Consider the following 15,910-nt stretch of genomic DNA (forward strand, 5'->3'; position numbering starts at 1 on the left):
TATTATGTGCTTCATTATTGTGTTTTCATACTTTATAAATGATGGATTCCCCATTTGTAAATGAAGTATTATATATTTTACAAACCAATTATTAAGGAGTTGTAGATGATTAATAAGATCATTTATAAAGTGTTAGTAAATGATTAATAACTTATTTAGATGTACATTATTCATGCATTTATATATATAATGGTTAGGGACTATGTTAATATATGCTTTATAAATGCATATTAATACTGCAATTCATGATTAATTCATGATTTATTAAGGTAGTTACTACTCGTTAGTAAAGTGTTTTATGTGACCTCATCTAAAGTGAGGACTATTTATGCCTTATAAAGCATTTATAAATGACATTGAAAGGCCAGCAGTGTCTCAAAACACAGACAGAACAGGCAAATAGACACAACACAAAGTGATCAAAAACATTTAATATTTATTGCAAGATGCAAACAATATACTGTTAAATACAAACCTCTCAGCCATTAATTCATGTAAGAAACAAACAAACAAAGACATTCTCCTTCAGGAGAACATGGCTGTATACAAAACGTTTGTAAATGTACGACTGGACCTAACCAGGAGCTTTGCCTATTAGTTTACATTTACTTATTTAATTATTCATTTTAACCAAGCATATCGATCTCCACTGTTCGTACTTTTCTTCAGTTGCATGTCCCGATGGCAGCCGGCCGAATCTGTTCATTGTTTACAATAAACGAAATCCCGCTTGTGAGACAAAGAAAAGACCGCTTCATACGTCATCAACGTGGGACAAACGTTTCGCCCAGGAACTGGTACAGAAGTGCACTTACGCGATGGACCCGGGCCAGAAATAATGACTGCTGACGGGCCTCCAATGGCCGGCTGTTTGTTTCTTAGTTTGCTGGCACGTAACGTTACACATTATGGAGGATGAGTATCTAGCTAGCCTTCCAGCTAACACTAGAGGTCCTGAGACAGGCGCACGCTAACGCGTCACCTCCGTTGTAAATAGAGCAATCCAGGTGACAGATGGCTAACTAGCTGTTATATGTGGAGTGGATGTGAATGAGATCGATATGCTTGGTATGAAATGAATAATTAAATAAGTAAATGTAAACTAATATACAAAGCTCCTGGTTAATGGATGAGAGGTTTGTATTTAACAGTATATTGTTTGCATCTTGCAATAAATATTATGTTTTTGATCACTTTGTGTTGTGTCTATTTGCCTGTTCTGTTCAAAAAGTATGTGTTTTGAGACACTGCTGGCCTTTCAATGTCATTTATAAATGCTTTGTAAGGCATAAATAGTCCTCACTTTAGATGAGGTCACATAAAACACTTTACTAACGAGTAGTAACTACCTTAATAAATCATGAATTAATCATGAATTGCAGTATTAATATGCGTTTATAAAGCATATATTAACATAGTCCCTAACCATTATATATATAAATGCATGAATAATGTACATCTAAATAAGTTATTAATCATTTACTAACACTTTATAAATGATCTTATTAATCATCTACAACTCCTTAATAATTGGTTTGTAAAATATATAATACTTCATTTACAAATGGGGAATCCATCATTTATAAAGTATGAAAACACTAATGAAGCACATAATAGACGGGCTTATTAATCAAGAATGAAACATTTATAACTGTTGTTATGAACTGCATACTAATGAATTATTAATGTAGGAACAATGCTTTATAAATTATGAATTAAGTGTTTACTCATACTTAACTAATGCTTCATAGTGTATAGTTATTATAAAGTGCTACTGAATATGATTATTATAAACTAGTATATATATACTAGAATATGATTATTATAAACCTGGTGTCAGATTTAAATGATGAAATCATTCTGGTTTTATTGATGTGAGTTTTTAGCGGGACGGTGACGTCAATCTGTCTTTCTGTTGGTCGGACAACCACTTCTGAAATATCTCAACTATTTGATGGATCGTTCAGTCAGGAACTCTCGTCATCCATTTATTGCAACAAATAGAAATACAGTTCGACTCGCTGCTGGTGGCTCTTAAGATGCTCCCTGGATTTAGCCGAGCAGCTACGAAGCCAGAACAGGGCGTGGGTCTACAGGAATGAGGCTGAAGTCAACTTTGAATATTTCAACCATTTGCAATGTCAAATGAACAGAACTAGAAGAGGGTGGAGGAGGCAAAGCTCTGCCAGCAGTATGGTCTGTAACAGCATTGCTGTAGAAAGGATGAGTGAGGAGGGAGTCTGTTTAAATGAACGTCTTTAAGGTGACAGAGGGCTGTGATTCATACATTCATGATTCCCAGAGGATTGATCATGATCACTTTTCACCCCAGCAGCAGGTTCAAAGTTGTGCTTCTACGTGAACAACTGTTGGATGGATTGATCCCCTCGGGTCAGAATCAGAATCAGAACCGTTTATTGCCATGTATGTTGAACATACAAGGAATTTGGCGTGACGGGAGGTGCAAACATTTAACAATCAACAACAATCAGTGCAAGTAGAAGCATATTCAAATTTACAAGAGATATAAAATAAAGTAAGATATAAAATAAAGTGCACAAACGAACAGATGACAGGACTATAAACAACGAACAGATGACAGGACTATAAACAACGAACAGATGACAGGACTATAAACAAGTGAGATGTAAGTGTAGTGTAAAGTGTCAAGTGTAATAGAAGGGATGCAGGGGAGTGACCGGTGGGAATTTGTCCTGGGGTGACAGAGTCAGTGGGGGACCCGGGCTCTGTTAATGAGCCCTACTGCGGACGGGAAGAAGCTGTTCATGTGTCTTGAGGTCTTGGTCCTGATGGACCTCAGCCTCCTGCCAGATGGAAGGGGCACAAACAGTTTTTGTCCAGGGTGAGAGGGGTCGGCTACAATCCTTCTTGCTCGCTTCAGGGTCCTTGAAGCGAACAAGTCGTGGAGGGACGACAGATTGCAGCCAATCACCCTCTCAGCAGAGCGAATGATGCGCTGCAGCCTGCCCTTGTCCTTGGCAGTGGCTGCAGCGTACCAGACCGTGTTGGAGGAGCAGAGGATGGACTCAATGATGGCTCTGTAGAAGTGCACCATCATTGTCTTTGGCAGGTTGAATTTCTTCAGCTGCCTCAGGAAGTACAGCCTCTGCTGAGCCTTCTTGGTGATGGAGCTGATGTTCAGCTCCCACTTGAGGTCCTGGGATATGATGGAGCCCAGGAAGCGGATAGTTAAAGTCCATTCTTGTCTCCGCCTCCTTCTGCATCGCTCAACCTGAACCTCATCTCACCTCAGGTCTCCTTTCAGGGACGCATCACTGGAACTATGTGTTCTTATAAACACTGACAGACTGGTGAAAAAGAATGGAGGATAAGGGCTCTTCAGTGCAGGTCAAATCTGTCTACACAGAAAAAAAGAAACTATTTGAAAGGTTTTGAGCAGTTTAACATCAGTTAAACATTTGATCCACAGAAACAAACAGTGTGTGATTTAGTTGTTTCTGTTTCTTTTCTCTGTGGATCAGGACGAACACATGAAGCTCCTCTGATCACCTGTGAGGTGAACATGTTCTGCTTTTGATTATTCATCACAGATCGGCTCAAAGTCATTTCCTGAAAGGACTCTGTTTACCACGCGTACCTGTCGTCACACCTGTTTCACTCAGTGAAGCGGACTTTCTTGTTGAGATCAACATGACGGAATGTTGATCGTCTAACTGGCCGATCCAGTTTGCCTCCACTCAGTGTGTTCCTGGAAGATGAACAATAATCCCCAAAAATCCCGTCAACCATTACGTCAGTTCAGGTATCTGCATCCAAAAACAAGCCAACGGCTGCACATATATGGAGATACGAGGCCTCTTGAAGGTGTTTCTTCTGTTAATGTTATTGAATGATCAACAGAATAATCAATGTGAAACCAGGTTGGATCAAACAAACCAGGTCAGAGGGTCTTCCTTACTTCCTCCCCTCCTTACTTCCTCCTCCCTCGCTCTGACCACACCCTCTGACCACACCCATCTTCAACCCGACCTTAGTCTTGATCTCAGCGACGCGCCTGGAAAGTTTCCTGATTGCATCTTAAACGGTTGTAACTTTATCGAAGCCACACAATCTGTCCACAGACTGCAGCAGGTCACATGTCCTCATCCTGACGTCACGCTGATGCTTTTCATCATTAGTAACTCAAACCAGGTGTAAAGGTTCCACATAAACACACTGAACGGTTAAAGGTTCCACATAAACACACTGAACGGTTAAAGGTTCCACATAAACACACTGAACGGTTAAAGGTTCCACATAAATACACTGAACGGTTAAAGGTTCCACAAACACACTGAACGGTTAAAGGTTCCACATAAACACACTGAACGGTTAAAGGTTCCACATAAACACAGTGAACGGTTAGAGGTTCCACATAAACACAGTGAACGGTTAAAGGTTCCACATAAACACAGTGAACGGTTAAAGGTTCCACATAAACACAGTGAACGGTTAGAGGTTCCACATAAACACAGTGAACGGTTAAAGGTTCCACATAAACACAGTGAACGGTTAGAGGTTCCACATAAACACAGTGAACGGTTAAAGGTTCCACATAAACACAGTGAACGGTTAGAGGTTCCACATAAACACAGTGAACGGTTAAAGGTTCCACATAAACACAGTGAACGGTTAAAGGTTCCACATAAACACAGTGAACGGTTAGAGGTTCCACATAAACACAGTGAACGCTCAGCGACTGATCATCTGTGGTGATGAGTTATTTACACACACGTTACAATATTCAACCAGTTTCACTGCTTGTGGCTACAAATGATTCAAACATTTTCTTTGAGCTTTTTAACACTTTTTCCTTTATATTTAAACTACTTAAAGTGTTTCATGCATTTATCCATAACTTAGCTCACTAGTATTTATATCTTGTCCTCTGGCGCTTTACAGATGAAATGCATTATTATAATTACTATTATTATATAATAATAAAAGTAATTATAATGATGATTTATCTGTTATTGTATTATAAGCAACATGTGTTCATGTTCAGGTGTATCAGCTGACTGAAGATGTGGATGTATTCTATTGATTTACTCTACAATACCTTTAAGTACCTCCTAGTTACTGCAGAAGTACCACCTGTACATGTACACCTGCAGTACAAGTACGCCTGTTTGGGCATCACGCCTCTGTTAGAAGGTGATTAAACAGTCATTTATTTACTTTAACTTCAGCCGTGTTCTGAATGGAGGACTTTGACGTGTAACGGAGTACTTTAACATAGTGGTATTAATACTTTTACTGAGTACTTCTTCCACCACACCTACAGTTTGTCAGAAGCTCCGTTGGAGACGAAAGCAAACACACGTGATCATGAGTTAATGAATCCTTTGAGCCTTTAGAACCTCACCTGAGAATCAAACACACGCGTTAAGGTGTTGACAGATGTTTCTGGTTCCTCTCGTTCCAGAACATTCGGTATCGGATGAAAGTGACAGAAGGCTCTTTAGTTCCTGACGGTCTGGTGCAGTTTGACCAGTCGGTGAATGTTGTCAGCCGCAACATATATGAACAATAGAATAACAACTATGAAGTGTAGAAGAATAAGACTGAGTGACAATAAGAGTAAAGTAAATAAATACAGTTAAAAAATCAACTAAGATAGATAACAAATAAAATGAATAAAGTGTATAAGAAGTGATTCTAACAGCAGAGCCCGATGGACACTAAGATAGAAAAGTCATATTGAGCTTCATGTTGAGAGAGATTTTGTTAATGATATTAATAAAGTTGTAGAAACATCCTCGTTCATTTTCTCCTCTGATTTTGATGCAAACTGTTTTGGGTTTAATTTAGTCCAATTTGTGTTATTATTATTATTACTATTAAACAGCAGCTACAGGAGTTATTATTATTATTATAAAGTTGTACTTTTACTTGTAATACTTAATAAATAATACTTGTGTGAACAAACTTCCTGAGTTCTGCTTAAAAAAAATATTAAATTCACTTTTCTTTCCAATACATTGGTGACATAACTTATTTTTAATCTCTTTCTTCATGTGATCACAAGCTTTATTCTGTCTTTTAATTTTCTCTTAAATTTAATTTCTTTCTAATTTTAACTGCTTTTTGTTTTTATGATATTTTAAACTCTTTGGTTGTCTTTTCTAAACGTCTTATGTTGAACATGTTTTCAGTACTTTGAACTACTTCCTGTCTGAATGGTGCTCCATAAATAAACTTCTCTTTAAAGGAGTCAGATAAAAGTAAAAAGTACAACTCTCTCCTGTGGAATGAAGAACCAGTGAAGTAGAACTGTGACATGAAATGGAAACTCTACGTAAGCGGTTCTTGTGTAGATTAGAGAGGTGACATGACTGGTGTGGAACAGGTGAGCTGGTGGGCGTGTTTTTGAACAGGTGTGTGTGTGCTGCAGGAGGAGGAGGAGGAGGAGGAGGAGGAGGAGGAGGAAGGTTTTGTATGCCTCTGCAGACCTGATGATGAGGACTTTTCAGTCATGGCTCTCTACAAACTGATCTCTGTGGCCACTCTGCTGACTCTGCTGACACCAGGTAAGACCCTCCTCACCGCACACACCTGAACCAATCACGTTAGAGACCCACTGACCGAGGAGGAAGTAAGAATATTTGAATTAATGAACAGGGGTAAAAGTATCATATGTGCAAATCCTGCGTTTAAAATTCTACTTTTTACAAAATAGTGGCAATAAAATGTAAAATGTAAAAACCAAAGTGCTCAGAGAACCCTGAGTCCCATTTATATGAAAATAATAAAGGATTGAACTCATGAATATGATCAAATCTAGGAGAGAAGAGAACAATAAAGTTAGTAAAGTCTGTCCAGGTTCTCTAAAAGTCTTTCTGGAGCTTCAGGAGCTCGTTAAACCAGGTTTATCTGAGCCTGATTATTAAACGTGTCTGGAGGGCATGAAGTGATAACAGCTCATGTTGTTCAGAGCTCGTTTCCTGTCGGTGTTTGTCAGCTTTAAAACTAAAACCACAGCAGCAGCTTCACTCGCATGTTTTTAAGCGATTTATTCAGAACTTAAAAATAAAAGATAGGAAGAAATCATTCTATTTTTTTTAAAACTTCATCCAATTTTCTTCAAAGGTCTGCTTTAAAATAAAAGTGGTTTATTACTGAAATTCTACATCAATAGTGTAATTTTTTTGTTGCAATTTCTTTCCTCATTTATTGCAGTTTTTTAAGATAGAATGTGATTATGGTGGATGATGTGGAGCTTGTGATCACATGATTACTTGGATTTAAATGACCTTTAAGTTGCTCCACAGCTGAGATTGTTAAGTGTGCAGAAAGCCTCTTTTACTTGTACTTTGACGATTAAGGACTCTGTGGTTCAGTGACCAGGTATCATTAAAAACACATTCAAATGTAATTTGATCCTTCAAGGATCCCAAACCTTCTTCATCTCTTCAGTTTGTCACTTTGTAGTTTTAAGAGTTTTTGTAACTTAAGGGATATTTGTGGTTTAAACTTCAGCAGTTTTGGGGTGTTTCTATTCAGAGGTATATGTGGGCAGACTACAGTCAAAGAGGATGTTTGTCGCTGTAAAAAGAGACTTCCTTCATCACTGTAGGAGGGTTTCAGGTAAACACGGAGCCACACCTCCTTAAGTCCTTGATGACGAAACATTTACTGAAGAAAATAAGAATATCTGGCTGAACAGGTATATGCTTTATGCTGTTGGCATGAAAACTCACATAGTCTCTGATCAGTTGATCATTGAACAGCTCCACTGAAGATATTTAGTTTCTCTTAATCTCCTCAGTCACCAGGATGTATTTGAAATGTTTCCTCTTCCCAAAATAAAAAAACTTCTTGACTTTAAAGGGGAACTACAGAGATGTAGTGACGCGTTCACTGACTGTTGTGCATTCTGACTTGTGTTGCATTTGAACGATACGTTCACTGACTGTTGTTTGTGCCGACATGCATGAAGTCATCCTGATAATTCTTAATACAACTGTAGTGATAACACTAGCAGCAGTAACAGTAGTACACTAATACAACTGTAGTGATAACACTAGCAGCAGTAACAGTAGTACACTAATACAACTGTAGTAATAACACTAGCAGCAGTAACAGTAGTACACTAATACAACTGTAGTAATAACACTAGCAGCAGTAACAGTAGTACACTAATACAACTGTAGTAATAACACTAGCAGCAGTAACAGTAGTACACTAATACAACTGTAGTGATAACACTAGCAGCAGTAACAGTAGTACACTAATACAACTGTAGTAATAACACTAGCAGCAGTAACAGTAGTACACTAATACAACTGTAGTAATAACACTAGCAGCAGTAACAGTAGTACACTAATACAACTGTAGTAATAACACTAGCAGCAGTAACAGTAGTATTGTAATACAGTACTAGTAGTATAAAGCCAAGGTATTTTGGATTGTCTGAGAGTGACAGATTTAAACAGTCAGAGATCATTATCCGTCCATCTGTCTCTGACAGAGAGGAATGTCCTAACTGTCTCACATTCCTCTCTGTGTCTCCGTCATCTCTCGTCTCATCTCAACGTTTACACACAAAGTGACTCACTTTCAGAGAAATATGTCTCTGTGTTTCCTGTCTGTAGAAGTGGACTATGTTGGTGGACTTGAGGCGTGTTATCGAGCACATAGACAGATCCCTCGAAACAAAAAAGACGTATCATCAATCACATCAACTACAACATGTCTGACTTTTTATGCTTTTCTATACAGTCAATATTAGAACACAGGCTATGTTGACACAGGTGATGTCACATCATTTGATGTTTACCTATTTCCACTGAGGCGTTCATTTGACAACCGCTATGTTTTAATTATTGTTTATTATCTAACATGAAATGTAAGAAGAAGACTGTGTGGCTCTACCGGCACTTTCTTCTCTGCTGGTTTGTCCCCAATGAACTTTAATTTGAGTAGAACATAATACCAGGTAACACACATGAAATACACAGTATATATATATGTATATAAATAAACATGACAACAGAAAATAAATACATAGATATTGAATTTAATAAATGAATAATCAAATACAAAAATTTGAAAAGTAGAAAAAGTCCTCTGTAGCTCTGGATGAAACATTGTGAAAGAGTTGCATTATGGGAAATATAGGATCACTGTGCTTTTGGAGTTTTTTTTCAATAATTTAATACAATAAATTGAATAATTTTAATTAACATAAGTAATATAGAAGTAATAGTAAATGGGCGACAGTAGTTTTTGAAGAGTTATTATTTAAAAATAAATGCCTCCAGCCTCTGAGTTGTGGATACTTGCTGTTTTCTTTTCCTTTACCTTTTCTGTGTTTTCTATTTTTCAGAGTGTCACTCACAACTTACTGGTAAGTCAGCTTTATGTTTTTCTTTACTTCCTTTCCACCTGTCAACATGCTGATGGGACTTCTGTTGTTTTGTTCGTAGTTTCATTATCGTTAGTATTTTAGATGAATTATAAAATGAGAGTAACTGTTGGATTAGACCTGAGATCATCAGTCCCGTCAGGAGGCACGGCGGTGCTGCTCACTGTGTCCGTCTGTCTTCAGTGTGCGGTCGGCCTCTGCTCAACACCAGGATCGTTGGGGGCCAGGCGGCCCCTGAGGGAAGCTGGCCCTGGCAGGTCAGTCTGCACAAATCTGGGAGCCACTTCTGTGGAGGATCGCTCATCAACAGTCAATGGGTGCTGACTGCTGCTCACTGCTTCCCAACGTGAGCACCGAGACCAGAGCACATTCTACTGGTTTTTGATTTCCCCTGAAGGGCTCTGCTTTAATGTTCTGTTCTGTGTCTCTTCAGCCCCATCCCCAGCACCCTGGTTGTGTACCTGGGTCGCCAGAACCAGCAGAGCAGCAACCCCAATGAGGTGCAACGGACGGTGACACAGGTCATCAATCACCCCGGCTACAACTCCGGGACCGATGACAACGACATCAGCCTCCTGAAGCTCTCCTCACCGGTGACTTTCACCAAATACATTTTGCCCGTCTGCCTGGCGGCTCCAGGCAGCAGCTTCCACAGCGGCACCGACTCCTGGGTCACCGGCTGGGGCAACATTGGATTTGGAGGTGGGTCAGAGAGGTTCTCAGAGATAGCGTGACGGTAACAACTAAAGATCATCTTTTCATTGGCTGGAGGAAAGTTAAAGTTCACTCAAGTGTTAAAGGACTTATCCTCATGAAAAATGTAAGAAGCCATTATTTTATATTTATTTTAAATTGTTTAAATCCATCTGTGCGTTCCAACAGCCATTCTACCAGACTGTTTAGTCTGCCAAAAATAGATTCAGTAAGCTTTGAAGCATCCCCTGCTTTATGGTCTGTTTGACTCTAAATGGACCATAATGTACTAAATGAACATCATGCTGTATTGAAGAAGACTTGAAACTAGAGATTGAGACCATAAACTCATGTTTACAATGTTTACTGAGGTAATAAATCAAGAGAGAAGTAGAGTCATTTTCTCATAGACTTCTATACAATCAGAGGAGTCGCCCCCTGGTGGACACTAGAGAGAATGCAGCTTTAACACGTGAAGCTTTGACTTCACTTTTCAGAACTAGAGGTTGTCTCCTGAGGATAAATAAACAAAAGATTGCTCCGTGTAGCCCTGCTAGCGGTCAGAGAGTCTATAGCTTTAAAAGTCATGTGCTGTTTATTGAACTGTGTGTCTCTTTAGTGCGCCTTCCGTTCCCACAAACCCTGATGGAGGTGGAGGTGCCAATCGTGGGGAACAGACAGTGTAACTGTGACTATGGAGTGGGCAGAATCACAGACAACATGATCTGCGCCGGGCTCCGTGCTGGAGGGAAGGACTCCTGTCAGGTGATCATCTTCACTCAGGTCTTTGGGTCACACTTGACCTCCTGCACAGGTTCCCTCTCCTGAATGTTTCTCTGCTTAAAGGGGGACTCAGGCGGTCCGCAGGTGAGCAAGCAGGGCGGAGTCTGGATCCAGGAGGGAGTCGTGAGTTTTGGAAAGGGTTGTGCCTTGCCTGAATTCCCAGGAGTCTACGCCAGAGTGTCCCAGTACCAGTCCTGGATCAACGGCGAGATCACCAGCAATCAGCCGGGCTACGTCACCTTCACGTCCAGCGGGACCGACAGTGACCTCAACGTCACCTGTGCTGGTCTGCCACCACCACCTTCAACCACCGTCCCTCCAACCACCGTCTCTAAAACCACCGTCCCTCCAACCACCGTCTCTAAAACCACCGTCCCTACAACCACCGTCCCTACAACCACCGTCTCTAAAACCACCGTCTCTAAAACCACCGTCCCTACAACCACCGTCCCTAAAACCACCGTCCCTACAACCACCGTCTCTAAAACCACCGTCCCTACAACCACCGTCCCTAAAACCACCGTCCCTACAACCACCGTCTCTAAAACCACCGTCCCTACAACCACCACGGCCAGACGTGAGTCCAGACCCTAAACACTGGTTCAACTTTCTATTTTTAACTTTTAAAGATGTTTTCGTACAAGATTAGCTTCAAATGTAGTTCAAGTAAAAGTGTTGATTGATCATTAACATGTGTTACTGTTATATCTGGTGTTACTGGGTGTGTACCTCTGAGATGTAGTACAGTAACAAGTACAATATGAACCTCTGAGATGTAGCAGAACATGGAAATACTCAAGTTAAGCACAAGTACCACTTATGTGTACTTAAAGGGACAATTGACCCCCAATCACCTGAAGTGTTTTTGATCAGTCTGGATGGTTCCAGTGTAGAGATGTCTGTCTTCTCTCCAGTAGAAATGAATAAGATGAGAGGAACCATAAACTCAGTAAATGTCATTGTTCCTCCAGCGGTGGTCTGTGGCCGAGCCCCGATGAACTCACGTATTTTGGGGGGCAGCTCCGTGGCGACGGCGGGCATGTGGCCTTGGATGGCGAGCCTGCAGAAGAATGGAAGTCACATGTGTGGGGGGACTCTGGTGGGCGTGGACTCTGTGTTGAGCAGCTCCAATTGCTTCTCCAGGTGAGCCTGACACCTGGAGGGAAGTCCTGGACGGTGTGGTTCTGTTTAACGTAAACAGGAAATGACCAGGTTGTTTTTAAACCAATCAGAATTGATTTTTAATCCCCCCCACAGCTCTCCCACGCCGTCTGACTGGACCGTTGTGCTGGGTCGGTTGAAGCAGAACGGATCCAACCCCTTTGAGGTGATGCTGAAAGTGAGAAATATCACCATGAGCAACCTGACTGGGTCCAATGTCGCAGTGCTGAAACTGGCATCCCGACCCAGCCTGTCCGACTACATCCAGCCCGTCTGCATGGACGACGGTCGGACCTTCTCCGTGGGCTCCACGTGCTGGGCTGCGGGCTGGAGCTCCGGGCGAGGAGGCAGTGAGTCCAGAACCACGCTCCGCATCGCTTCACCTCTCCAGATTAAATCAGTTAGTCCGGGTTCCTGCCCGTCTGGGTTTTGATTTCAGATGTCTCTAACGGTTTCCTTGTTTTGTTTCATCATCAGAGGAAGAAGTTCTGCAGGAGTTCCAGACCTCGGTGGAGGATTGTGGGAACACGTCATCGTCCAGTGACAGCATTTGTACCGGACTGTTCACACTGGAGCAGGTGAGAAACCAGAGCAGGAGGTTCTGAAGATAATTCTGTCTTTATTTGATATTGAGTCACGGAGAGTGAGAGAAAGACATGCATCAGGGGTCGTAGGTCGGATTCGAACCTTTTCACATACTATGTATGTTCCAATACATAGTATGTCAAAAATGTTCTTCTGCATCCAGTCACACAGCATGCTTTTCTGACCCACAATCCTTTGCGCAGCAGATATTTGAGCCTAGACTGTAAATATAAAGTGAACGTAGTCGTCGTGACGTCACACATTGATTTGTGGACTGACGTTATAAAGCAACCAGTGAACAGGAAGTGACCATATATGGACTGAGGAGGAGTGACGTAGAGACGCCGTATACGTCTCTGGTAGAGACCTGTCAATCACCATGTAGCCCCACCCCTAAAGCATCCCCTGCTTTATGGTCTGTTTGACTCTAAATGGACCATAATGTACTAAATGAACATCATGCTGTATTGAAGAAGACTTGAAACTAGAGATTGAGACCATAAACTCATGTTTACAATGTTTACTGAGGTAATAAATCAAGAGAGAAGTAGAGTCATTTTCTCATAGACTTCTATACAACCAGAGGAGTCGCCCCCTGGTGGACACTAGAGAGAATGCAGCTTTAGGACACATCCGTACGTTCTACGTTTCCCGTCTCTCCTCTATCAAATAAAGAACACATTAAAAATGCCCCCAAAAATCTTTTATGCTTTCACTTTCTTGTCGAGCTAATGTTGAACGTGTGTGTGTGTGTGTGTGTGTTTAGGGTGACTCTGGAGGTCCGATGATGTGTAAGCTGGACGGGTCCTGGTTCCAGGCAGCAGTGTTATCATCTGAAAACGCCACCAGTCAAACACGAGTATCATCAGTGATGGTCTTTGCCAAAATTAGCCGCTTCCAGAGCTTTCTGTCTCAGACGGTAGGCTTCTTATCTTCCAACACCAACACCACAGCGCCCACCAACGTGACCTCCCCCACCAGCGGGGGAGCTCCTGCTCACTGCCCCTTCCTCTTCCTCATCCTCCACCTCCTCGTCTTCTCCGTGTGTCTCCACCTCTTCGTGTAGAAAACCACCTTTTAACTTCTGTAAATAGTTGTTTACATGACGTGACGAGCATAAATCAATGCAAATGAGCGGGAATTTCAGAGACAATTTAGCTGAAAGCGGTATGAATAATCTTGGGAATAGAGTGATGAAGCTGGCCGGGTTCAACCACACATCCAGGGTTCCCATCGAGTTCATTTTCTCCATCAGATGACGACAAATCAGCAGCAGAGACGCTGAAAAACTGTCTCTTCTTCTGGTAAAACAGACAAAACTGTGTCAATAACATCTTTAAGATAGAAACATTCTGGTCCACTAACTTAATAATGTGAACGCTCATTCAGGATTCAGCTCCGTCGTTAAAATCATCTTTAAGATCTTCATGTTCTTCTCTAAGCAGTAAATGTCACCACAGAAAACCAGTTCATTATACTGGAAATACATCAGATCACCTCATTCAGTGATTAGATCGTCACATAACAGAGATTTATTTAAAGGAAAATCTGACATTATTAACTCAAGTCAGCCCTGGATATTAACAATAGAAACCAGAGATTTTAACTCAATAAAGCTGTTTTTTTATCACTCAAAATGTTTTCTTTTAAATGTACCAGAGCACCAGGATGAGATAATAATTATACAAGATGATTGGATCGTGTTTCTGCATCAGTCTGAGGAATTCTCCTTTTTTGTTTGGTGCATAACAGTAAACGTATAAGAAAGAATAAAAATAAAGCCAAATACTGCACAAGTCCAGAAACGTATTGTAAATAGAAAAATACTATAAATAATATGTGCAATATATGTTTAAAATGAAAGAGCTGCAGAGCTTTGTGCAGGAATGAGAGAAATATGAATGGATTCTAAATAACAGTGCATTGATGGAGATAATGGTCCTGAAGATAATGTAGCGTGTTTTGGTTCAAAGGGAACATTAAAACATGACCTTTACTTTGAAGGACAGTAGCCTCCAGCCGACTCCACTACTCTGTACTGTACACTGTATACATGAAGACAGGAAGCAGCTGAAAGCTCCACTTCCTGTTTGTTCTACCGAGACATTCTGGTCTGAAATGAAGAGTTCCTTGAAGCCGCACTGATCAAACTAATATTAATATGTATTCTAGTAGGTTTTGGAAGCTACGGGGACCATAAGAACTGTTTTATTATTATTATTATGTTCAAATCAATACAATGAAGAAATGTGTGAAATCTTTGTGATATGTCATTTGTACCTGCTGATGAATATCTCATCCATTTACAGAACAAAATGACCTAAGTGCCATTAATTATGGATCAAATCCTCATTTTAGGGCATAATGTCTGACACGTGCTCTCAAAGGACCATTTGTCTTTGACATGAAACACTAAGATGGTTCTTACTGATTACAGTGATTCACTGTCATCAAGTCTTTTATATGTTGTAGATCTGAAGAGCATCTACCTCATATCATCAGGGAGCTTCTGCCCCATAATGTCAAAATCTATCACAAACTGTATTTGCTCGACAGAAAATACTTCAGCTGCACTTTAAACGCATAATTATTTGGTTTGAACACTAAATGACGAGTCTTGCCGACAAAAACCTTCTTTTGAAATGAAGTGAGCGTCCTCGTCTTCCTCTTCGTGCTGCGAGCACACCTTTTATTTCTGATGACAGACCATGAATATTGGTCTTTAATTGTTTTGGTTAATATCATCAAAATTAAAAGACACGCAGAGAAAATGTTTGTGTTTTTTTTCTGGTATGTTTACAGCTTCAGACACTCAGTGGTCAGTTTATTAGGAAGACTGAGCTGAAACTAATGCCGTCGTCCTTTATGTTCAGTGATCTTTCATTTAAAACAGAATTTAATAAGACTTTGAAAAACAGAAGTATGAGCTGCTCACCTGGTAGAGTACACCATTACAACATGTTCAACATGTATTCACATTAAAGTATAAGTCTATAGATATTCTATATTTTATTTTAGTCAATAAATTCCATGAAAAGAACACAAACTAACAATGAAGTAATGCTAAAACAAGCCCCGCCTCCTGCCCCAGATACTCACTGCTAGAGCACCAAATGTGGATCAATCCGCCGCTGAAAATAGTCCCCAACAGCACTATTTCCTCCTGATGTTTGACACGGTGACCAGCTGTTTGAGGAGATTACTGAGACTTTTATTCAAAATGAAATAAAACATTTGTTTGTTTTTACATCTTTAAGATGTAGCCGGAACCATTTGGAGCTAAGAGCCACAGACAGGAAG

General features: G+C 40.5%; 1 protein-coding gene across 1 annotated transcript; it reads left to right on the plus strand.

The window, feature by feature from the left end:
- The first annotated feature begins 6,496 nt into the window (after positions 1-6,496).
- Positions 6,497-13,676, plus strand: LOC142943576 (transmembrane protease serine 9). The gene is made up of 11 exons (XM_076085163.1): positions 6,497-6,551; positions 9,350-9,370; positions 9,572-9,734; positions 9,822-10,090; positions 10,701-10,846; positions 10,928-11,201; positions 11,406-11,441; positions 11,836-12,007; positions 12,122-12,375; positions 12,503-12,603; positions 13,377-13,676. The coding sequence occupies exons 1-11, from the start codon at positions 6,497-6,499 to the stop codon at positions 13,674-13,676; spliced, it is 1,791 nt and encodes a 596-aa protein (XP_075941278.1).
- The last annotated feature ends 2,234 nt before the right edge of the window (positions 13,677-15,910 follow it).

This window comes from Anarhichas minor, unplaced genomic scaffold, assembly GCF_050575085.1.
Source record: "Anarhichas minor isolate MPS153535 unplaced genomic scaffold, ASM5057508v1 ptg000140l, whole genome shotgun sequence".
NCBI lineage: Eukaryota > Metazoa > Chordata > Actinopteri > Perciformes > Anarhichadidae > Anarhichas > Anarhichas minor.

Excerpts from the sequence above, each read along its gene's own strand:
- LOC142943576 (XM_076085163.1), top strand. The coding sequence starts at position 6,497 with ATGGCTCTCTACAAACTGATCTCTGTGGCCACTCTGCTGACTCTGCTG. Across the intron at positions 9,371-9,571 it reads GTGTCACTCACAACTTACTG|TGTGCGGTCGGCCTCTGCTC; the intron begins GTAAGTCAGCTT and ends GTCTGTCTTCAG. Across the intron at positions 12,376-12,502 it reads GAGCTCCGGGCGAGGAGGCA|AGGAAGAAGTTCTGCAGGAG; the intron begins GTGAGTCCAGAA and ends TTTCATCATCAG.